This window comes from Siphateles boraxobius, unplaced genomic scaffold, assembly GCF_051911475.1.
Source record: "Siphateles boraxobius isolate OS27281-9 unplaced genomic scaffold, OSU_SipBor_1 8, whole genome shotgun sequence".
NCBI classification, from domain to species: domain Eukaryota; kingdom Metazoa; phylum Chordata; class Actinopteri; order Cypriniformes; family Leuciscidae; genus Siphateles; species Siphateles boraxobius.
Genome location: NW_027509208.1, coordinates 4,988,232 through 5,014,096, shown reverse-complemented (window position 1 = coordinate 5,014,096; position 25,865 = coordinate 4,988,232). Strand labels below are relative to the sequence as shown.

General features: G+C 38.0%; 1 protein-coding gene across 2 annotated transcripts in view; it reads right to left on the bottom strand.

Moving 5' to 3' along the window:
* Window positions 1–8,017: 8,017 nt before the first annotated feature.
* The window catches only part of foxo3b (forkhead box O3b), a 31,322-nt gene continuing 13,474 nt past the window's right edge, over window positions 8,018–25,865 (bottom strand). For both annotated transcript variants that reach the window (XM_077220084.1, XM_077220085.1), the window contains exons 3-4: window positions 10,779–12,217; window positions 8,018–10,468 (exon numbers count right to left, since the gene is read on the bottom strand). In XM_077220084.1, the coding sequence (XP_077076199.1) occupies window positions 10,793–12,217 (1,425 nt within the window). In that variant the 3' untranslated portion in view covers window positions 8,018–10,468; window positions 10,779–10,792. The remainder of the gene's footprint in view (window positions 10,469–10,778; window positions 12,218–25,865) is intronic.

Sequence of the window (25,865 nt, the reverse complement as noted above, 5' to 3'; positions counted from 1 at the left end):
CAGAAAGAGGGACGCAGTAGTCAATCACGGCCACGCGCATGGTCATGTGACACACGGAGGCTTTTGTTGTGTGAAACCTACTGCCTTTTAACTTCATTTCTTTGCCATCTTTTCTTAATTTTTAAGAGTTAGAACAAAGTAATAAGGATTCATTGCCCGTAATTACATAGATAGTTGATTACCTTAATATACAAAGTGTTTTAAATCTTGTGAGCCTCAGCCATAACACATTTCCAACGGAAAAAAGGTGAGACAATTTTTCAATTCAAGACAATTCAAAAACTTTGACCTACTGTAACGAAAAGAAAGCACATTTATTTTTATTTGGAATTAAACTAAATTAAGGCTTCATTAATATTTCTCCCCAAAATTCATATGCCTGGTGTTCAATGCAAAATCCTAAAATTCAGGCCCACAGAGACACGAGGCGACACGTAGGAGAGATAACAAGTGAGCTGATACTTATCCACCCTTAATGACACATAAAAGAGGAATTTAAACTACTACTTTTAGCCTCGTTCTAAAGAGGACAGTATTTTCTACTCAGAAATATCTCAGGTAGCTTCAAGGTAACTTTAAAGGGATAGTTCACCCAAAAATGAAAATTCTGTCATCATTTAGCCTACTCACCCTCATGTTGTTCCAAACCTGTATGAGTTTATTTTCTTCTGTTTAACACAAAAGAAGATATTTTGAAGAATGTTGGTAACCAGACAAAATATCTTCTTTTGTGTTCAACAGAAGAAAGAAACTCAGACAGGTTTGGAACAGCTTGAGGGTGAGTAAATGTTGACCATTTACACTTTTTGGGTGAACTAACCCTTCAATAAAGTATGGATAGAAATAGTGGATAATGTGTCTGTCTTTTGTAACTGAGACATCGGTTTTGTCTGTTGTGGTTTTAACAGTAATTTCCCCACAGACATTTAAGTCTTCTGAGAATCTGTCCACCCATTGGCTGAATTGTATATTAGAGACGTCAAACATCCTAACTGATTTGCTGTAGACTGCCTTTTAATAATATTAGTAAGCAAATTCCCATACACGAAGGAATAAGGAAATTGTCCTCACACATTGTTTAGTGGGTTATTTCAAAACTATTCTGCAAGCAAGACTGACATAGTTTGTCTAACACACTATACAAACCTCTTTCTATGTTCCTCATGAAGTAAAATGCACATATTATGAGCCGTTGTTTGGCTCTGGTTAGATTTAAATAACTCTACAAGCTTCATTCTCATGGATACAAGAAGCCTCATTGGTGTAATGTGATTTTAGGGGCTAGCCAATAAGGAGTTAGTACAAGAGTGCTCATTGGCCAATGGCTTCATGGATATGGTTGCCCTCTTTCATTGTCACTAGGGGAGTGTGGTGCCAAGGATGGCAATTTTGATAACATTATGTAAAGTGCACTGCATTTTTTCTGCCTGTCAGTATTTTGATAAGGCTTGCATGAGGTGCACACATCTGTATTTAGAGGGCTGCTTGAGTGGTGTGAATTTAATTATCTTGTGAACCTTGACACATACGCACACACACACCACTAATGCTGGTTGCTCTTCTACGTCACTGAGGCAAATTGGTTTGCTTTGCAAGGACCATAATTTTTCTGGCTGCTGTCTCCTTGGTAACCAGTTCCTTATGGGCAGTCTTTGGACACACATTGACTCCCTCACCTGGTGATAAGGAGAACGCAGTGATGGCTCACGAATCTATGAAGAGGAGGTTAAGCAATGTATTTGCTTAGACTTTACACAAAGTAAGAACTGTCAAACACTTTGAGCTTGTCAACATGTGGTCGAGAAGCACTACAGTTTTTGTTTTGACCAAGCACAAAGAGATTTCAACATTTGCTTTCGTGCAGACTTAATAAGAAACTATGCTATGTTTGAGGATACCATTGAAGTCACCATGAAATCAAATTTGACAAGTCTTTTTTTTTTTTTTGCAGTGTTTATTATACATATTTTTTTCTTTTCACTTTGATATATGTCCAATAGGGAAGAAAGGAAGTTCTCAACTGGGATAAAATGGGATAATTAAGGTCCGTCACTTTTAGGCCTGTCTGGCTGTTGTAGATAATATGCTGCTTAGCATATTTATCTGTGTTTGATCCGTGAAAGTAGGATAGAGGAACATACGTGGCTGTAAATGTCACTGAACAGGCTGGGGACTGTTCAGATGGTCATGCCTCAGTGGTGCAAGTAACCAAATCCCAGAATACATTGCTGTCATTATCTCTTCCCAGCACATACTCAATCACTTGTTCTACCTCGCTTGACACAAATAAAAATACCTGTGTGTCGTACCAGACAAATTTTAGTCCGCTCAGCATAAATAAAAACCCATGGTCAAGCATGTAGCCTACACTAAGCCAGGATAGATTGTCAGGGTAAAAATTGCATTGGTGTTGGAGCCATAACCTCGGGCAGTGCTCTGACCAATGGTGGAACGGATCTTGTATGTATGTGTGTATATATATGTGTGTATATATATATATATATATATATATATATATATATATATATATATATATATATATATATATATATTAGAAACAATTGTTGAGCTTTCCATCTAACATTCTAATTTGCTGAGAGAAAAAATTGTGAGAACAAGCAGCTTACATTGCCATTTTCTTTTCTAACAGAGTGGCTTTGATTATGACGCAGTGACGACAGACTGCTGATTGACTTATCTGCTGTCCAGAAAAGTCAGCCGCGCACTCTCTCACTTTGTTCTGTGAGCTCTGCGTGGGGTGCTATACATTTCAAACAACTATAGTAATGAATCCAGTTCCGGTTGCACAAGATACAATGCAGAGCCGCTAATTTAAGGTAGGTGAAGGGGGATGGGATGGAGTTTGAAGTTGAATGTAGTGATGACAGCAGTGACAGAAATGAACTTTTCTATTAAGGGGTGATATTTACACTTAAACTGATTTCCAAGGGCATTCTTACCTCTATAAGGGCATTTTTCTAACCTTATTAAATGTATGATTTTGTTTTGTTAAATTCTGTTACAATAATAAGATACTTATAGGGCTGTTACCAATCAAATGAAATCAGTATCAAAAAAATCCATCTTAGCACTTAGCAGATACAGAATCTGCATCTGAAATGGCATTTAGATGTTTCTACACTGCTGCACATAGCTGGCATGAATGCATTTGATCTGTGATTTCAGTTGCATAAATTGTACAATGAGATATTTAAATAAAATTTTGAATATAGAAAAGTTAAATGATGGGGAAAAAATACATAATTTGTTTGAATATGAAACTAAAACTGCCTGTAGGTGGCTGCAAGTCACTGTATTAATGAGTGAGTCATTGAGTCATTCAACCGATTTGTTCAAAACGGCTTATTTATTCATGACCAAAGCAAGTGACTGCTTTCATGAATGTGTCATTGAATCATTTGCTTAACTGATTTGTTCAAAAACGCAGATTCTTTCAGTATTGTAACACCTCTGTGTATTGCTCAGAGTTGATAAGGATACGGCAGTGATGTATCTTTTTTTGGAATTTTTTTTGTTGAAAAGCAGACCAAAAACAGACAATATTGTGTCTAAAATGTAAGTCACTTCATATTAATTTCAGAATTTTTCACATTTACAATTGTACTGATATTCAGGACAAAAAGCACTTTTGGGTTAAAAAACGTATACAGGGTAATTTATGCCCCAATATCTTGAATTTTGGTGAAAATATTACCCCAAATGCCCATTAATTTCCGACCCTGGATGATAGTATCCTCAGCTGTGACTTTTGTCTTTGCAACATACCTCTGACACCCTTCTAAGGATGTGCAGGACAACATTGTCACACCCTGAGCCAAAAAAGTCCCATTTTATCAACCCAGTTAAACCTATGTAAAGGTATAATCAGACTAATACACACCAACAATGCTGTTTAATAATTGGATGGAATGTTCCAGTCATGGAATGTTGGCACAGCTAACACTCATTAGAGCTTAATTATTGCAGTCATAATGGCACGCATTTACAGTATGTGGATGAAGTACTGTTGTACATGTAGTCAGCCAACACTGATAGTATGGTACAGGACTTCCTTTTAATTATTATTTTTTGAAGTTTATTGGAGGATTTCATTGGATGTGAACACAATGGTACTCTTTGTCTTTGTTTATTGTGTTTGTGGGGTGCTACACTACTGTTTGCCGTCCCCCTTTCCCCTGACCCAAGATTTATGTAGGTACAGCCCTATTTCCCCCTTCACTGCTGATTAGAAGGTTCCCTAAGGATGGTCATAAATGTGCTCTATCTATTTCTCTCTCTATCCTTCTCTCATCCCCCCATCTACAGTACATTGCTCTGTGATTTTATTCCCATGCTCATGTCCGTGGGTCTGCATGCTCTATAATGAATAGAATCTATAGCTCTCATCTGGCCTGGGAAACAAAGAGATGAGTCTGCAGTTGGATGGTTGGTGTGTGTATGTCTGTGTGAGAAGGGTCAGGGTGAATATGTCTATGTTATGTGAGAGATGCACATAATTGTGCTAATAAATCATGACTTTGGCCCATTTTCCTTTTGTAATCATGTCAGAAATCACAAAGGGCACAGATTGTGTACTGTAGATTATCGCTCTATTGTCTCAGAAAGCATCGGGACTCATTTATTCTGTCTCAGTGACAGAGAGAGGTTGTAATAAAAGAAAGGGATAGTCCAAGAGAGAGAATGGTCTCTGAGAGATGAAAGGAATTGAAGAATAGCATCATGGATCAGATGGTACAGAATCTTTGTTGGACATTAGGCCTATTAAATTATCCAGTGCTGGCTGTTTCCTTCACTCTTGCCTGAATACACAAAAGTTTGCGTGCATGTGTGTGTGTGTGTTTGAGGGCGATGTTTTAATATATGTACGGATGATCTGGATTTTTTATCTTGGATGGTAAATATTTAGGAACCGCAACAAAATATATGATTTAAAATGAATTGTAAGAACTACTCTGATTCTCATTAAAATATAACTTTAACAAACTCAATGTTGTAACAAAAACTTGTAGCATAATCCTCACAAAATGTGCCAAATAAAATCACTTGTGACAGGTGCATTTTTTCAGATCACTGTTCTTTGTATAAACGCAAGGAAAAATATTTAAATAATTCCATTGTGGCGCAATTTTGGACCTCGTATACTGTAAATGGCTTTATAGAGCATACTACAGCCTTGACCTCTTAACCTTTGGACCAAATAATTCAGAAAATCAAACACGTTGACTACATGAATAGCCTATAATGTCGGCAATAAACTGAGACTAGACCACATTAAACATTATTTACTTCTTTCTGAGATGCGGCACAGGCCAATAAAAGAGGCGACGTACTAAACGGGGATTAAGTCTTTGTGACTGGTTCACACTTACTGCTCACAGTTACTAAATTAAGCTGGCTGCAATGAACACAGATTCACAGGATCCTGTGCTGTGCAATTAGATCAGGCCTCTATTGTTTGAAAAGTGCGAGCTAATGCACAGCTGATTGAGTAGATGGATGTGTCCTTCACTTATGGATTTCTGTGTCTGCATTGATTTCAGGTTCTCACTGATCACAGGACTGCACATTTCCGTGTCCATTCATCATGCTGCCTAATGGTTGTCTCTCCATCACCTCCACCTTGTTCTCCTCTTGCTTTATCTCTCTTGTACAGACCCGTAAACAGTTGCATTTTCCTTTTTATTTAGCTACACATATGGGTATTTAAACCCTGAACTACTTCTTCTGGGAACACTGTTATCTTTTTGATGTTCTACATCTCATGTTGGAGAAATCGTCATGTGCCTGTGTGTGTGGACAGCATCTCGGACAGCTTTTCTTGTATCTTCACATCGTAGAGACGAGTGAAGTGCAGAGCACACTACAAAACTGAACACTGTGGATGCTTCTAAATTGAGGATTTTATGGAAATGAAAGAAAATTAAATTTTCAAGAAACCCACACTTTATTTATAAATGTCTCTTTATATAAAAAAGTTGTCCAGGATTATAAACATATGATTCTACTTTCTTAACTATGTAGAGAAAAAGGAAATCAGAAGTAAAACAGATAACTAAAATGCAACAAATGTACCAAGTTTATCCCCAATGAAGTATAGTGAAATAAATGTTATTAATATAATTAAAGAAATTAAATCAGGAAAATATATTAACTTTAGAGGAATTAAATTTTAGAAATTAAGGAGAGATTTTAAAAATTAAGTATTCCACAAAATTAATTATGCATAAAAATAGAAAGATTGAACGGCATGCATTTGAAGCCTGACAGTAATTGTCTTGAAATATACTAAAGCAGTGAATTTATTAAAGATGCGGCACTTTGATGGCTGTAAATTGGTTTAAAAAAGAGACGTAATCTTTGTAATCTTGCTGGAGTATTGCATTGTACAAACCCTTGTTGTGATTTGCCCAGGACTTTTTTCCCTTGATGGTTTTGAAGGCTGTCAGTCAGCATAGACCTATGTATGTTGCTTTAAAACACGTGATGTGCTACAACCACTAAAGAAGAAAAAAGAAAGTAATCTACACTAATTACTAATTGATCCATTAGCTGTTGAATGAGTTGACCATCCTGTCCCATCCCAACTGTAAATGCTGAGTGTATACATGCCTTTGTCCTGCTTCTGTACTGCACGTGTGTGACAAAGCCTAAAGGTGTTTTCAGTCACAGATCCCAGAATGCTGTATGTCACATTGCTTTAAGGCAGATTGTATTCTACTGCCTAATGGATAGTGAACCCGAGATCCCTCACACACACAGGCTCTCTCTCTTTTTGTTTCTCTGTCTCTCATTTACCATGTCACACTATCCCTTCAGCAATGACATCACCACACAACATCCCAGTTCTCAAATCCCCATGTCATCAATCTCTCCTCACACAGTTTGACCAGTCAGACCACAGCACTGACAGGTCTGGCCTCACCTGAGGAGCATTTAGGCATTCATGGCACGCACTTGATTCACAATGTAAATGCCCAGTGGCCCTTTTTAGCCCACATTATTTGTTGTGTACACTCAAATGCACTATTATAAAACAATACCATACACACCGAATTGCTCATACTGTTACGTATCTGTCATCATCGATATTTTGATATACTCACACGTGAGAGGGACTATTTTTCTTTCTTTTTTTTCTATTATTTCTTAATTTTTGTTTATGCTGTTTCATCTAATATTTATATTTTATTTCAGCTTTATTTCAACTACTAGGGGAGAAAATGTAATAGCCTAGTTTTATTTTTTAGTTTCACTTAACAAAAAACAACACTCGATCTAAAAACAAGATTTATTTTAAATCTATGAATTTTGATGAAGACGACCATTTAACTTTGAAGTCAGATTTGTTTTCTGAGTCGGCATACTGTTCCCACAGCAAACAGCACACCTTGAATTCACACACATACACGCACCTCTGATCCATAGTATTGGCAAAACAGATTTGCCCTTAAAGTTATGTAACAACCCTTTAGGTGTAATGGCCCGTGATTGTGTTTCAGTGTGACAGATTCCAGACATTTCTTATGGCTCTGTCAGGGAGGGACAGTCAACAGTTTCTATTTGCTGTTAAGCATGTCACACGTGACTTGTGTATATATAAGCCATTTATATATATATATATAAGCCATATCTCTTATTGATATATAGAGAACATATGCTATTAAAAATAAATTGAACAACCAAAGTCCAGTTAATCAGGTTTAAATGAGGCTTTATAAATTGTCATTGCACCATAGAGAACATCCAAAAGGTTCAATGTAACATTTGACAAACGTATTCATTTTCAAAGAATATAGCCTTGAGACAACTGTTTAAAGAGGTAACTGGAAAAAAAATTCCAATGAAAGCTACAAAAAACCCTATATCAGTCTGGAAGTTTTTTAAAACACCAAATCATTATTGGGAATTTTTAGTTAACAGAAATTCATCATGTTGGGACTTATTGAAAGTTTAAATGGATCAAATTTGAAAATAACTTAAAACAACAGCAGAGACATATAGCTCAACCAAGCTTTATTTACATGCGCACCATTTCTTATACAAACTAGATTACAATTCAAAATGGAGTACACAGGAAACATACTCACAAACATATCAGAGAAGCCATAAAGAGGTAAAAGAGCAAAGGTAAGAGAGGTGAGGGAGGAAGGCTATGATCAGGGTGGTAAAATGGGCAAACAGTGGGATTTTCTGATTATCACGATGGGCATAGTAAATAAAACCTGTCATGTCTGAGGATCTGAAATGGTCATTTGAAACAAAAAGTAGAGGTGCAAGTATACATGCAAGGCAGATTTGAGACCGAGAATAATGTCTCTGAAATAATTTACAAGGTTCAGCTGTCTTAATTTGGTGATTTCCCAATTCATTGCTTACTGGATATCATCAGTTACAATGTGAGTTTGAAAAATAAATATGATGAAAGCAGAAGATTTAGGGTGTGGAATCATGGTGTAAAGCAGGTGTGTCAAACGCACAAGTAAAATTATGCTAAAACATTAGCATTCATATTATATCTGTTGTTTTGAATTTTTTTTGCTACAGCAGGACATCTAAACGCTTCATTTACACTGTTGCATGTTCTTGCATCTAAACTTCTCTTTTCATGTCAATGTTGTTAGATAATTATTCTCGAATGAACAAAATTTATTTTATCAAAAGGTGTGTGAAATGATTACATTTCATCTGCTCTCCTTTTGTTTTAACACATTAGTTATTCGAGTGGAACATACAGTTCGTTTGTGAAGTGCATGCACTTTGAAAAAGTTAAATGCATACAGTAACGTTTAATCTGACACCCCTGCCACCTTGTCTGTCCAACTCCCTATGTAACAATTCCATTATTTTGTTCAACACGTGGACTTTGAACGATATATTTGTATTATCACTACATTTTATAAGTATAGCAGGATGTATACATATATATGCATTGCACACGATGCATATGTACATTTACATGCATGCATACATGGAAGTATGCAGTGAAGGGTAACCCTCTCTGGAGTCAGAAACACAGAACATTAGGATTTGTACATGATTTGTGATAATAGTTGAGCACAATAAAGACATTAATAAACTGACATCAACACAGGATGGATACCTGTTGCATCATCTCCTTACTTCAGAAGACTGTTGTTCATATACAAATGTTCATGAAACATTTCTGAAATTGTGTACAGCCAGGTTGCAGTTAATTCAAGATGAGGCCCTGATGTTGTAATGGAGACCCCACTTTCCCCTGAGCAATAGTGCTGCATTTTGCATATAGAGACAGAAAAGTCCCAAATTTCACTGTGTCTTTTGTGATTTTGGCTGTCATTATCTCCTACATTTTCAAGTAATTTGGCAAATGTACAAAAGAAAGCTTATTGTTTTTGCTCAGTAAAGATTGCTTCCAGAGGAAAGGCCCATCCACCATTGAATGTTGCCATGATGCTAATCACTAATCCTAATCAATTATGCTATGTCCTTGTGGCCAGGGAAACACAGATGGCCTTAATAAAAGGACAGGGATCAACACTGATCATTTAGCACCTGGTATGGCATGGAAATGTCCACAATGCAAGTTAATATTTATTTATTCATTACTTTTGGCTACATTTATATGCGAGAAGTCCAAACATCGCTTTGCTGGCTAAAGAAGACGCCTCCACCTGCTAAGCTTTCAATTTTACCACTTTTTTTGTACAGTTACAGACAGTACACACAAATTAATTACTCCTTATAAGGTTATATTCAATCACAAAAATGTATTAAGTATTATTATGAGGCAACTATATTTCAGATTGGGAGCTAACTACTGTATGGTAACAGTGAATTAAGTACACACAAATTAATTACTCCTTATAAGGTTATATTCAATCACAAAAATGTATTAAGTATTATTATGAGGCAACTATATTTCAGATTGGGAACTAACTACTGTATGGTAACAGTGAATTAAAACAATTGATGACAATTGATGAAGTGCACTGTCAAGCTACTCCACCTGTGCTCTGAAATTTTTCAGGTCAACTCTTCACCTATTAGCTGTACTCTTATATTGATCAATGACTATACAGTTAGTGCTTAGAGGATAACAGAAGTAGCCAATCATTATACAAAATTGTGATGGAAAACAGAGCGAGACCCCAGCCAAGAAAACTAAATATATGACAGAAAAGCTACAACAGGCCCATTTAAACATTTCATTTTTAGATTACTTCACCTCTAACAGTGGGATATTTTCAAACATTGCATAATGATTTGTGAGTTCACTGTTAGTTTGTGTTTCTCCATTGGGCAGTCTTTTGTTATAGTCTGGGTCTGCTTTTACAGATGGACCTGTAAACGGGCATATCATCCAGTGCTTGTCGCAGACAGCAATCTTGGCAAAGATTGACTTCAAGTCTTTTGGATGTTTCTTGTAGTTATTTTATTATTTGTTGTTTTCTTTGCAGTTCTGAACCTAGAGAGAAAGACAAAAAAGTATTGCTCTGTATTAAATAAATGTAATAAGATCATCAAAACACACCCTGAACAGTAATAACGAGCCGTTCACACAAAAAGTGGTTTTGCATTCCACTGCACTGCTGTGTGAATGGCCCCTTACAAAATGTTTATTTCCTGCAGTAATGGATAAGAACACCAATAGGAATAAAACACACCAACAGTACAACTATATTGAAACACTTTTATTTATGTTGGTCTTAATCTATTTGTCTTTTTGTTTCTCCATGGCATGGACAGCTATGTTTATAAACTTTATTTTGGCTCACCTAAGTGACTGCCTTCAGCCAGGCACCCAACTTTGATTGGACTGTTTTGTCCCAGTGAAGTTTCCCACAGGATTCAGACTAACAGCGTTTTGCACCAATGCATCAAAGTTAAAATCCAGTCCATCAGAGTCCATTAGTTCTGAGCGGATTATGGAATCCACATCGCAATCCAGACTGCCGTTAAACATGTCCAGGTCAAGGTCTGAGGGAAAACGATCTGTTCCTGAGGGGTGACAGATCCCTACCCCGTTACTTCCATTCAGGCCAGAGTAAAGCGATGTCTCAGTCATCAATATCGAGGGCTGTGGCTGGAGGTGCTGCTTTGTGGAGACTAAATTATTAGCATCATTAACTAGACTTTGCGTCCTGTTGTTGGAGAGGGAACGCAAAGCACCCTGGGAATTGGACCCCTGATGGTGTTGCTTGTTCTGGAGGTGGCCGCTTCGCCCATTTAGCACAGAACTGAATGATGACATCATGGGATCATTACGAAGCATGAGGCCATTGCGAAGACGGGAGTTTTGAGATGTGACGGCCGTGCTGGCCTGTGAGATAAGTGGGTCTGACTGCGTCATCATAACGTCACTATGACTGTGTGAGATCAGTGAATCAGAATTCAGCAGCTCCTGAAGTGAGTTTCCAAAACAAGAAACACTTGAAAATGATGTTTGCTTGTTTTCCTGGATGGTCTGCATGGGTGTCTGACGCAGGGCTCCTGCTGGAGGCCCAAAAATGGGGTTACTGAATCCTCCAGTGTTGTTGCTCACAGTTTGGGATGATGAGGAGCTTGGGGGTGATGCAGTGCTCTTTGAGCCAAAACTGAAATTAGAAGACCCTTGAACAACCTGCACTTGTGTAACGATGTTGTCCAACAGATTGACCATTAGGTTGTCAGCCTCATTGAGATTCATTGTACCAGTCAGGTCAGCTAGCCCTGGAAGTTCTGCTGGGCACGTTTTGGAGTTTGATGAAGATGATGAGGGAGGAGAGAGACTGCTGGGGCTGGAGTAGAGCATTGGGGACAGTGGTGGGCCGTCTGGGACATCATCAAGCTCTGGATTGGCCAGAATAGGTGACAGGCGGCCACTCAGGGTGCTAGCATTGGAGTTAGTTCGCGAGCGGAAATCAGTCCAACAGGATTCCAGTTCATCACTGCTCCGGGAAGTGGGACTTCCTGGCCACTTGGACAGACCACCAGCAGATACGTTCTCCAGCGAACCCTCCTGGGCAGCCTGCAGCGCTGCCTTTTTCTTGGCGGCACGCCCACGAGCAGTCTTGGTGTACTTGTTACCATTGTCCATGGAGACTGCACGTCGCCTTGGCGCTTTACCTCCCCGCCCCCCTTCAGGATTGATCATCCACCACGAGCTCTTTCCAGTTCCCTCGTTCTGTACACGGATGAAACGGCTATGCAAGGACAGGTTATGCCGGATGGAGTTCTAGAAAGAGAGCAGACAGAGACCAGAGAAAACAGGTGGTTATAAATCATTCCATCACACACACACAAAACCCTCTGTGTTATTGGTAATACCAGGGTTGTTACAAGTTTATATATCGGTGTGAAAATTTCCTCACCGTGACATCCCTAGTACATTTTTACACTATTTTGTGCAAAATGAGAACTACTGGTGTCACAAGTCAGCTTTGTTGAGAAAAGACGTAAAGATCTACACCGATCAAACAGACAATTGATCGAACGTACAAGAGACCAATATAGTTCTCCATCCCATCTCATGACACCTGAAGAACAGGTAGTTTTCAGTGCTAATGAATAGGAAACCAGTGGAAAATGGATACCACTGTGTATTACAAGTACAATGTGATCTTGAGAGGTTAAAAAAAGCACAATGTGCAGTGTAACTATAGTAACTTAGCAGAGGAAACGTTTTACAGCCGGTAACCATGGCAGAACAAACAGGTTACATTTCTATAACATTATCTTTTTCCCCTCAATAAAGAAGGCTGCAGTGGGATATACAGAAGTCAATAAATGCTAAAAATTTAATTATTATATACATTCTAATATACAATGTAACTTGTTATTTATAACTATCACAGATACAGAGCTTAGTTCATGTTGATGTCACATTTTTAAACTTAAGTACCCCGTCTTATGGCTCACAAGATGTGTGTGTGTGTGTTAAGCTATGATGAGCGATACCACGGATACCGGTGTTTACAGTGCCAAGTCCCTCTAGAGATTAATGACATAATGTTTGTGTGTGTGAGGGAAAAGAGGTGTAAGAGTATGACTAAAACCTCAATGGAGCAGCATGTTGTGAATGAAGTCACTAAAACCAATTCACTTTCTTGGCAGCTCTAAACAAACTTGTGCCACTGAAACCAAAAACAAACTTGTGCCATTTACATCAATTGCAGTACATTTTCTCCTGTCTTTCCAAGCATATACCTCCCTTATTTCAACTGCTTCTTTTAACTTTCACTTATTGCATAATCCTGGTCTAGGCAAGGCCCTCAGGAGAGGTTCTTAAAAAGTGTTTATTGAGTGCCTATGCCGGAAGCCCCGGCTCAAACATAACAGTATCCATACACATTACAGTCTCAATAAAATGCTTACTACGCCCCACATACAAACTATGAGATGAAGTGCAAAGCACACACCCAGTAAACCCTATATTTATACTCTCAGTCAGAAAACACATACCCACAATTAATCTGCAAAGCTAGTTTCAGCCTGAAACTAATGGGACACAAACAATTTTACTTTTAATGCTAAAAAGAATCTAGAGCAAAATCTGTTTCCACCTGTTGTGTTTAAATTGAACCCATTTTGTTTAAATGTCTAGTCAGTACGATGTGTACTATCTCTCAGCACACATGTGAGTGTAGGGAAGGCTGTTAACTAAGCGCCCAGCTGCACAGTGAAACTCTTTGGAACACAGAGACCTTTTTGTCCGTCAGCAACATGTGGTAACAATCCATCAATGTCAGCAGCCACGCAATGCACACACACGCAACTATGGCTTTGCTCACATTCTTCTTCTGAGAGATGTGTTTTGGTTCTCCGGTGCTCTCTGTGAATGTTATTGCGCTCTGACTGGTCATTTTTGTGATGTCAGGAAGCCATTGACTACACAAACCTATAACCAGCAGGTATTTGCCCACAAATCAACCAAACCAAAACCACAGTGAAATATATTTGCCAACCCTTACCAAAATGTTAGAAAGGACAAAATTATATTGATTAAAGGTACATTTTAAATATTGAGACAATCTAAATGTAGGTTTGTTCTAATGTTGCTGTTGAGTCTAGGTCTGGACAATAGCCTAAAATGAACGAATGGATGGAAGCAAAAAAAGAAAGAATCTAAATCTTTACGTGTTCATGCAACCAATGAAGTCCTTCCCTCTCTCTGTCATACACACACACACACACACACACACACACACACACACACACACACACACACACACACACACACACACACACACACACACAATTTCAGCAGCAAGAGCACACTCTTTACTGCAGTAAACTCAAGGCAGAGCCATTGTGTTAATATGGTTTTGGCAGCCGAACATTTCACTGCGGTTGATTTTCAATGACATACAGAGTATGGAGGGCAGTGTTTGTGTTGTATGTGTACACATAAAAATGTTGCATTTCCAGAAATCTTATTTCTTAGCAAACCCAAGTACTGGGCTTCTGAGTATTTGGTCCATATGTGCTATTATGTTTATGTCCAAAAGGAAATGAAAACATTCAAAGTCTAATGTTTATCTAGCAGCCTTATCACCCTCAAGCCCAAGACTGGTTGCCCATTGAAGCTAAGCAGGGTTGAGCCAGGTCAGTACCTGGATGGGAGACCTCCTGAGAAAAACAGGTTGCTGCTGGAAGAGGTGTTAGAGAGGCCAGCAAGGGGTGCTCACCCTGTGTTCTGTGTGTGTCCTAACGCCCCAGTAGAGTGATTGGGGACGCTATACTGTCAAAGAGCACCGTCCTTCGGATGAGATGTTAAACCAAAGTCCTGACTCTCTGTGGTCATTTAAAAATCACATGGCACTTCTCGTAAAAAGTAGGGGTGTAACCCCGATGTCCTGGCTACATTCCCCCCATTGGCCCTTACCAATCATGGCCTCCTAATAATCCCCATTCACTGAATTTGCTCTATCACTCTCTCTCCTCTCCACCTGTATCTGGTGTGTGTGGCGAGCGCACTGGCACAGTTGTACTGTGGCTGCCGTCGCATCATCCTAGTGGATGCTCACACTTGTGGTGGTTGAGGAGAGATTCCCTGATATGATTGTAAAGCGCTTTGGGTGTACAGTAGTACATGAAAAGCACTATATAAATGCCTCATTCATTCATTCATTTATTCATTCATTCATGTTTTTAGGAAGGGTCAGACCAGAAGAGAATTAGAAAAAGACAAAACAAGTTAAAAAGAGTTTGAGAGGGAGGGAGCTCAGGGCAGTTGAGCCGTTTAGAAATTAATTGAGACCAATGTTAATTTTTACACCATTTTTGTTTTAGTCATAGTCGTCAATATTTTGTCTTGTCAGTAAGTCCGTGTTTATAATAATTGTTTACCTTTTAAATATACAATATCGTTCAAAAGTTTGGAGTCAGTAAGATTTTTAATCTCTTATTCTCTATATATGGTGCATCTATTTAATAAAATATAGAAAGAAGTAAAGAACCGTAATATTGTGAAATATTATTAAAAATAAGACAATTTAAAAAATTTCTGTTTTAATATATTTTAAAATGTAATTTATTTCTGTAATGGCAAAGCTGAATTTTCAGCAGCCTTCATCAGTCTTCAGTGTCACATGATACTGATTTGGTGCTCAAGAAACATTTCTTATTATTGTCAATGTTGAAAACAGTTGTGCTGCTTAATGTTGTGGAAACAGTGTAACTTTTTTAGGATCCCTCTATGAATAGAACAGCATTTATTTGAAATGGTAATCTTTTGTTAAAATTATAAAGACTTTACTGTCACTTTTGATCAATTTAATGCATCCTTGTTGAACAAAGCTATTCATTTCTTTTCTATACATTTTCTATACATATATCTCATCTTCATTATTGTTGATGATACCAAAATGCTCCTCATCAATAAACATTTTCTTTAGTAATTTCCTTGACTAGATTAACACTGCTGCTGACACAGCAAAGGTGAAAAAGGCAGTTAATACCCAAATGCAAGCATCCAAACATACACGGTCTAAGTACACTGACCCGCACCCTCCCACTCTCGCCTCATCCCTTTCCCAGCTGCCTTGACTGCTGGAGAGAAAGAGAGAACATTCCATTCCATCCAACCAAAATGTGCGTTTTCCAGCCAGCACAGGACGTTTCTCCTTTTGTGTGCGTGCATCTTGTTCCAAAGTGTGTGTGTGCTTGCTTGTTTTTCTATCCCAGTGGGGACTTCAACCTGAATGCACACTGACTCATGGGGACTCGTGTCACCGTGTGGTCCTAAATTGAGGTCCCTGTGAGGAAACACGCTTATAAATCATACAGAATGAGTTTTTTTGAAAATGGAAAGATGCAGAAACTTTTCTGTGATGGGGTTAGGTTTAGGGGTAGGGTTAGTGTAAGGGGATAGAATATACAGTTTGGACAGTATAAAAACCATTACGTCTATGGAGAGTCCCCACAAACATAGTAAACCAGACGTGTGTGTGTTTGTATGAGAGAGAGGGAGAGAGCGCGCGAGAGAGAGTGTGTTTGTATATAAGTCGGCTGAAACTGTAGGGGACTGTGGGATCCAGTTCTCTCTTAAAGTACATTCTGTGTTGTCTGTTCTCTGTCTTCTATTATTCTTATGCTACTTCTGAGGTCCATAAATCCCAGCCAGCCATATAAGAATTTCTTTAGCTCACTAAAAGTACGAAGCGCATAAATTAAAGTCATTTGTGTTATTGTGCAGGTCATGCATGATTAACCAGCTAAAAACAACTACATAACTGCATGCAAATCAATAGGAATGTTTATTCTTTCCCTTCAGAGTTTTACTCAGAACTAATAATTGGGGCGCATGTTTCCAAAACATGATCAGTACAAAGAATCTTAAGCATGTAAGGGTGCCTAAGCAGGGTGTGTGCGTGTTGTGTGCACATTGCATAATTTGGCATGTTCAAAGACAACCTTGTTTATTCTGGGACCATCCAGGGGGTGGTGGCCTTCCGAGCCTACTCTGTTTAGCCAATCACTGCGTTTATATTCAGGCGTAAACAAACATGCACCATTGCATAGCTGACCTCACTGTAGGTCCGAATTTGTCACCTGTGCTGTCCAGCAAACATACACAATCACTCCTAACCGGTTTCTTCACATTTCAGCTGAGTATTTATAGCTTGCAAACACATATTCATATAAGCATGCTCACTCTCTGACGTTTTAACATATTCAAGAGCTTGGCAACTACAGTCATTAGCATGTCACAGCCACTGACTCATTGAGAGGTCACAGCATTGCTCGTTTAGTAATAGTATTAGGTGGCATGGAGTATCTTAGGACAACATTATCTGGGTCTTGGGTACAGCTAGTCCTATTATCAGAATGTGTTGTGTGCCAAAGAACCACAAATCCCACCCGTTCAACTCTAAACAAACACAATGGAGATGGAAATTAAGTAAAAAGGAAGGAAGGGTGGTGGTAAAGAAAAACACCAACTTTTTAATATTCCTTTTACACCATTATAATTATTTTTCAGTTCCTGGTGGTTTGTAATGTATATAACAGGTTATTATAGTTAACTAAAACCCTAAAAACATATTCGTTACTTGAGAAAAATGTTAACTAAAATAATAAAATATATTTGAAAATTATTTTATTTCAGCTACATTCATACATTTAGGCTTACATCAACTAACATTCCTCAATTCTTTTTAGAATTGAGGAATGAAATAAAGATAAATAAATAAAAATTTAATGCCAAAAACATAACAAAAACCACACAAAAAAAATCTAAATATTAATAAAAACTATAATATTATAATATAGCTGTGTCCCAATTCAGAGGCTGCATCCTTCGAAGGATGTGGGATTCAAAGGCCATGCCTTCGATGTCCACGAATGTCTAACTAACCGTTGTTAAATGTGATGGTCTACCTATGTAAAAACTTACATTTAAAAGTATAATCTCTCAAAAAAATCAATTCATCATTGGCGTGCAATGAATCTTTGAATTGGCTAGGCTGCGAAGGATCCATTCCTTCTATCCTTCGCGGCTCAGAGAATGGAGGATGCATTTGTAGGCTACGTTCAAAGGAGCCAGTTTGAATGGGACAGCCTTTGGCCTTTCACATGCAGCCTTCGAAGAATGCAGCCCCTTAATTGGGACACAGCTACAGTTATATAAACACATCAATATAGAAAATATGGTGACATTTTACAATAAGGTTAATTAGTTAACATTAGTTTATGTATTAACTAACATGAACTAACAATTAGCAATATTTTTCACAGTATTTATTAATCTTTGTTAATGTTAGTTAATAAAAAATACAGCTGTTCATTCATTGTTTGTTTATGTTAGTTCACAGTGCATTGACTAATGTTAACAAATACAACCTTTGATTTTAATAATGTATTAGTAAATGTTGAAATTAATATGAACTAAGAAGTATTGTTCATCTTAAGTAAGGTAAGTTAAGGTAGTTGAGAACCTTTTTGTAAAGTGTTACCGAAAATATAAATTTCACCATATTTTTTTGAATAAAAAAATAAAAATAAAAATCTTATATTTTTTTTTTTTTGTAAATAATAAATATTTATTCATTATTTCTATAATAAAACCCAGATCATAGACAAAAGTTATTCTGAAGTACAAACTGTACAGAGTTTCAAAACTGCATTTAACCAATCCAGTGGAGAAGATTACACCCTCTCTCTAATCAGGAAGTACTAAATGTGCCCTTCCTGTGATGAATGACTGGACCACATCTAAAGCTCAGCTATTTAGGGTGATGGACTACACAGGCTGTGCAAAGTATAGAAATGTAAAAGAGGGACAAAAAAGGGAAAGATGACTATCAGCCCATGAGAAACGTATGCCTGTCCTTGGGATTTAAATTTCATCATCATAGTAAACTCCTCAACCATGCATAAAATGCACACACGCATGTCTGACATTCCTTACAATGCGTGTCTATCATGTATTTCTCTCGGCTGCTCAACACGCTTCCCACATGTCCAAACACTTGGTCCACACCCTGTTTGGCATCTCTCTTGGAATATGAAAGACCCACGACCTACTCAACAGATAAACAACACTGAACAGACATCAGCCACATGTGATATTTTTAGCTGCAATTTGGAACACTGTGTCCCCTTCATGGCCCAGGTTAACTTGGCCAAATTGATAGAGTAGGGATCTATTTATTCATGTCTTCACCAGACAGTCTGCTAGTATAAGATAGAATTATTTTTTCCAAATGTTATAATAGAGAGTTTTTTTTTCAGTAAACCAATAAAACAAGCTGTCATGGCTCCAACAAATCTGTTCTCAATCATTGCTGTATTTGGTTCTCACTTTATCGTTCCTGGAACCTGTTTTTCTAGCAAAATGCAAGCAGCATGTATCGAACACGTATTTGGACGACTACAGCTGCTATATTTACCCCATTATAAATGGCAGACAGAGTTTGTGACATTTCAGTTAATAATTGATTTTCAAGGGTTTGCCTCTGTAAAATTGTCACATGCACAGTATTGCGTGACACTGTTGGGATGATTCACTGACTAATTCCCTTAACAAGGACATGAAATAGATATTGGAACAGGTTTTTTTATTTATTTCTGCTCTGATATTCTCATAATGAATTTGTTCATAGTGGCTGTTGTCGTCACATTACTGTGGCTCTCGGGAGTAACTAAAAACATCTTTATCAATGTTTGGCCCCGTCTCTATGCGAATGTTTGTCGCTCTTGTACACATCTGGGCTGGATTTAAAAAAGTTCCTGTTCTGTTTTATTTTTTTGTGGGTGTTTGTGTGTTTGAGAATGTGTATACACTGCGGCTTTTCTAGCTATGATCACAAGGGTGCAGCTTGCTCAAGGGGCAAGTCTGTGTTTCATTTGGTTTTAAAATGTCATTGTATTCCGAGATGCTTATCTCACGAGACAAGACACAACATTGGGTTAACTTTTTTTCACAAGATTTTTTCACAATTATTCAGAAATCCTCTGGGGATGGGACGGTATGAAAATTTCATATCACGATTATAGTGACCGAAATTATCGTGATTATCAATATCACGGTTTTGTTAAAACAAGATGAAAGTGTTAAAAAAGAACTGTTGCTCACACTGAAAACATTTCAACAAGTTTTATATTTGAGAATCGACAAACAACAAATAAAACAAGCAGCTCTATGCACTTTTTAAAGGAAGATTGTATTCTGTGGCATTTCCTTCTTTATAATGACCGTCGTCAATAGCAACGCATTATAACACAGCGCACATCCATGGATCATAACGGACGCACGCGCTCTCTCATTTCATTCAAAAACAACTTGTCATCTTGCGTCTCCGTTTATGATTGTATTGAAAATGAATTTGAATTTGATAATATTGTTGTGATCATCTTGTCTGGAAGAGTTTTGTACGCTGTACAAAATGGATTTAACAGGTAAGAATAGACATTAATCTCTATTCAATATGTCCCCGTAATTATGTGGTAAAATAAAAATCGGTGTTATGAAGATACATTATTATCTCTTAAATGTCACTCTTTAATAGTCTTGTTTGAACTTGTTCGTTCGTCTTTGGCTCAAAGCCACTTGCTGCGAACTTTTCTAGTTGGAAGCTTCAAGTTTATTTCAAGTGAGTGAGATAAAATATTTCAACTCAAAACAATATTTTGTGCCCAATTATTTCCCAGACGTAGTTTTAGTATTGAGATTAAAGTTAACTTGCCTTGTGTTTGCTACAACAGTGGGTGATGGTCACACAGGATGACTCGGCAGATTTGAAGTGTTTACCCCTATCACAGCGACTTTTTTTGTGCATGTTCTGCAGACAGAGTGACCATCCTCAATTAAGTTTCCCTCAAGATTTTTGTAAATGCCAAAATATGACCACACCTCAGATTTGGTCCTCTGAAAAGGCTGAAAAATCCCCCAAACACGGTCACTGCCTTCCGCAATTCCTTCTCGAAAAAAAAAAAAAAAAAACAATATTGCGCGCCTGCGTCAGACTGTTGCTGGCTGGACAGGATTTAAAGTGAGTTATTAAAATCGCTATAATCAGACACGGTTTTAATGATAATTGAATTTTAAACAATATTACTAACCGTCAGTACATTTTATCGTGGTTTATAGTGAAACCGGTAATCGTCCCATCCCTAAAATCCTCAATGACAAAATTCATGACAGTGAAAAATAGGAACTAAATGAACATAGGAAAAAAATAACTAATAATCTTTTAATTATTTATCTTTTAAGATCTGTCATTTCAGGTCTACTTTATGAGTATGAATTATCAAATGCATCAGGGAGCTCATGTTTTACTTTCACCTTCAAATTTGTGAGCACACGTACTCTGTGTATAGGGAACGCGGTGCTAAGTGCGCAATCTAAGATAAGACATTTATCAGACGTTTAGGCTCCGTTGCGCACAAAAATCATCTGCCATCGTCACGCAAACAGTGAACTGTGATTCTTGATGCACTGATTGCGACAACTCGTACTGGATGAGTAGAGCAGACTTTTACATTAGTTTATAATGGTTCTTATTTTTTATAAAAACAGCAAAACGACAGTTGAGGCGAATGTGAGTGTAGCGATGGAATATTCTATGCTTATTTTACCCTCACGCTCCGTCATGGCGATTTCACTCGACGGGAAATCTCGTCAAATTTTAGTCTCGCGAGATCTCGTGGCACGAGATCCCGTCACACTCCTAATTCCTACATTATTAGGTATATTACTATATCCTAAACTAATTAGCTACCAAAATGTCCGAAATCACTCACTCATTCACTATTCAGTGGCGAGGCCTGTTTTACGTTATTTACACAAAAACAAGTCAAGATACCTCAAGATGACAAAGCCCAGGGTGTTACGCAACATGACATTTTACCACATTATTATTAAATTCCACTGTTCAGTCACAATATTACACGAGTTACGCCCCTCGCTTTGGATAATAGAAAATATAGCTGGTAAATTTGGCTTAGGATAACAGAAAATATAGCAGGTAGATGTACATTGGCTGTACGCTATAAATAAAAAAAGTTGTTCATTCAGAATTCACTACAAAGTGGCTGGAATAGGTAGCAATTTCAGACACAATTCAGGTGGATGTTTTTGAGCAAACATGCCCTGACCTAAACTTGTAGCCCACTAAACATAACCATAGGCACTATTATATTGTGTCTGTGTGTGCCTTGTGTTGAAATATTTGCGAAGAAACTTGCATTATACTTTGCTGAGCTCTGCAGAATATGGAGAGCCAGCACCCCCACACACACATTTTTCTGCTAAAACTAGATAACAACAAGGCAGCATGTCTTTATCGCACCTCTACATGCAACACTATTGAATATCACTGCATGGTGATCATTTACAGTAACGCCTGCACTACTGGGACGTATAATTCACGAGAGTTTCAACGGACCTGAAAAAAGAGACAAAGAAATTAGCGTTGCAGCAGAGAGTATCGCAGTGTTTTCTGCTGTACCAGCAATTCTCTAGCAGTTCCTGCTGCCTTGACTTTTGGGCCACATGATTTCCTGTTTCTGCTGATGTGACACACACAAACAAAAATACACTCTGCGTGTTGCATGTGCGTGTATGCGCACATTGTGTCACACACAGATCTGTACAGCAATGCTTGGTCTTTAAACAAAACACTTGTTCTGTGACCAGGTGGCCTACTTCTGAGTTATCTCACACATGCACAGTCAGCTGCAGATAATCTCATGGGAGTTTTACCCGCAAGTACCAAATATCAATCTAAATAATGTAGGAATCCACTCCTTTGGCTCTTATACCAATTAAGCTTTTGCTTTGCTTGCAGTTTTAAAGCCTTGGTGCAGCTCTGTGCATGTGTTTGATGGAGATGGAGGGAAAAGGGGAAGGACGTTATCATTGGTTGATGCAATGTGACTTCGGATAAGGTGACAAGTTCATGTTCTCTGTGGAAACTGTGTAGCCGGATGAGTTGATCTTAAAAGGTACAGTAAGTTACATGGACAAAATTAAAATGAATATATCTTAATTTTATTATAAAATATTTTAAAATATTTTATAATAAATAAAATATTTTCTAATAAATAAAAAATATTTTCTAATAAATAAAATATTTTCTTTTGTGTTCCACTGAAGAAAAAAAGTCACCCTAATCAAAGCAGTTTTATTCGGCAGGTCACCACAGGGGGCCGCCATGTAAAGATCACATGACCAGCAAAATATCACTTTATCTCGATAACCCCGTTTTATTGGACACTTTCACTGGCAGGAAAAATTCATCATGGCTGACTGTGAATAAAATATTTTTACAGTGCAGTGAAGCAATAACTAAAAATGTGTACGTTTGTGTAATGCGAAATCCTCACCACTAAGTGTCTGTCGAAGGTAATTGCTATCTACCCCACCTCGACATAAACGAAAAAATGCTGAGTGCACCTTTAACCTCTATAATATTGAAAACAGTCAAAAGCGCTGCCTGCTAATGTCTTCCTTCTAAATAAACTAGACTGATTAGATGATTAAGGCTGGGGTCACTTCGGCTGTGTACGTGTGTTTGGATAAATAGGAGATTACTGTTCTAAACATAGAAATATTGAGACGTGCAGGAATACGCATAACATCAACCTCTCCGTCTCTGTGCTTTTCCATTACATGTTTGCTCTTTTGCTTTCTCGTCTATAATGTAACAAGAAAAGGCTACAAGAAAAGCTTTTTACGTCATGTTTTTTGTACCAAGCCAATCACACACCAGTTGAGTCGAACAAAAAAACCCTACAACAACTCAATAAACAAAAACAAACAAACAAGAGCATGTTTTCTTGTGCTGGGTCGGTGTTTGTGTGTCTGGGACACGGCTGGTTTAAACAGCACAGTCCCTTCTCTGTTTAATTGGTTAAGGAAGCTTCGATCTTTCATTTATTCGTTCATCTCCTTTTCTCTCTTCACGTCTCTTTGTTCTGGTTCTCTGAGGCACACAATGTTTAACCACATGCTCAGTAATGCTGCTGCTCCCCATCATGACGAAACACACTGAAACACATCTCACGGACATGTCCTCTGAGCTGTGTCTGTCTATTGATTTTCACCCTCCCCCCTTTCTCTTTCACCCTCACATTTTCCTTTCACGGAGATATATGACAATCCCCTGCGTCGTATTCAAGGGGTCAATGTTTGCCTGGTTAGTGCGGTCCTCTTTAACCCCTTCTGGTAGATGTAGTCTAGCATATTCTGACTAGAGGTTGCAAAGACTAGTCGACTTTAATGATCCGCCATGATGCTTTAAGCTTGACATTGAAAAGTCGCTGATCATGTGGTGGCTAACAACATGGTCAGACTGTTCTGACTTAGTGTGCTATATCTTTTTTAACTGGTCGAACTTAGGTTTTAGTATAAATTATGATTAAGATCCCATGAAAAAAATCCCATAGATTTACATTGGCTGTAATACTGATGCTGTCCTATAGAGGGGACAACAGGATAAAAAAATCTTTGAAGTCCACTTTTTTGCCATCAGTTAAAATGACAATGAGATGTTTATACCATCTGGATACTCAATATTATTGATCGGGTGAATAAACAGTTTATTGTAAAGGTAAAATAATTGCCGTTCTAATCTTGTGTGTCGGTCTACACGCGCACACGCAGATCGCACGTGTATATATGAGAGAGAGAGAGAGAGAGAGAGAGAGAGAGAGAGAGAGAGTTCTAAACGGGAAAGTTCTAGCTTACACTAGACATTGTGTTTTACAGGTGCAATAAGAATAGGTTTTTACATAGGAGTCATTACCAATTAGCTGTTGAGAGGGACACTACGACAACATCCTACAGACATTTCCCCCTAAACTTCATTGGTGTGTAACAAGTCTGGTCTCACTCATATACCTCACTTCCACAACCATCGATAGCTCTTTCTCCAAATATTTCCTGTTCCAGAGATCATATACAGTATTGGCAGTGGCCCCAACAAGTATTTGGACACTTACACCATACTAAAAAATCACATTGGGAGCAGTTCGGTCCAAGTAATTGCAAAAATTGCAAATAATCACATACAATTATTATGGAAGTGATTAAAAAAATTACAATAATAAAACTCTAATAATTCTAATGAAAATTGCAAGGTTGTGTATATACAGTATGTGTAGGTGTCTAAATACTTTACCCATATATTATTATCTGATCTGTTCACTGGGATTTGTCTATTTTGCATTAAAACACATGTGTATGAATTTTGATAACTAGGGGCATAATTAGATTCCAAAGCATGCCACTGTTCCGTGCGGAAAACTGCGGATTAAAAAGGTAATTTTAGCTTATTACGGACAGGAACTCCATGACAGTGGTATCTGAGCTGAATCTTAAAGGCTGTTAGTGAAGTCCTCGACAATAGATCGGTCTCACAAGTTGGACATTTGAGTTTTTTCCCCCTCCTCCTCTCCTTTCTCCCTTCTGCCATTTTGACTGGCTGACTCCTGTAAAGGGCTTTTCTCTAGTGGAACCCAGAACAAAAGCCTTCCAGTAACAACTCATCTACTGCGCTGAACACTCTGGCACAGCTCCATTGCATTCACACGCTTTCCGGCGAATTGGACTCCTTCCAGAATCATTACACACACACACACTCATAGTTGAACTGGGCCTCTCTCTGGAATTAAAAAAAAAGAGCTCTAGGGGAGAGCTTTGGAACTCAACACAATCAAGACATATGTGCGTGAGCATATAGCACTGGTTTCCATCCACTAAAGAACACCGATACACAAGCAGGGTGCCAATCCAGAGGCTCAATCTCACCATGAAACCACTTTTGAAAGAAGTCTGTGCAGTAATCCCTCCAGAAACTTAGAAGGAAAGGGGGTTGGATGGGCAAAAAAGAGCTGACAAGTTCTTCAGTTGAGGATTGGAAAGTACAACTCTGAGACAA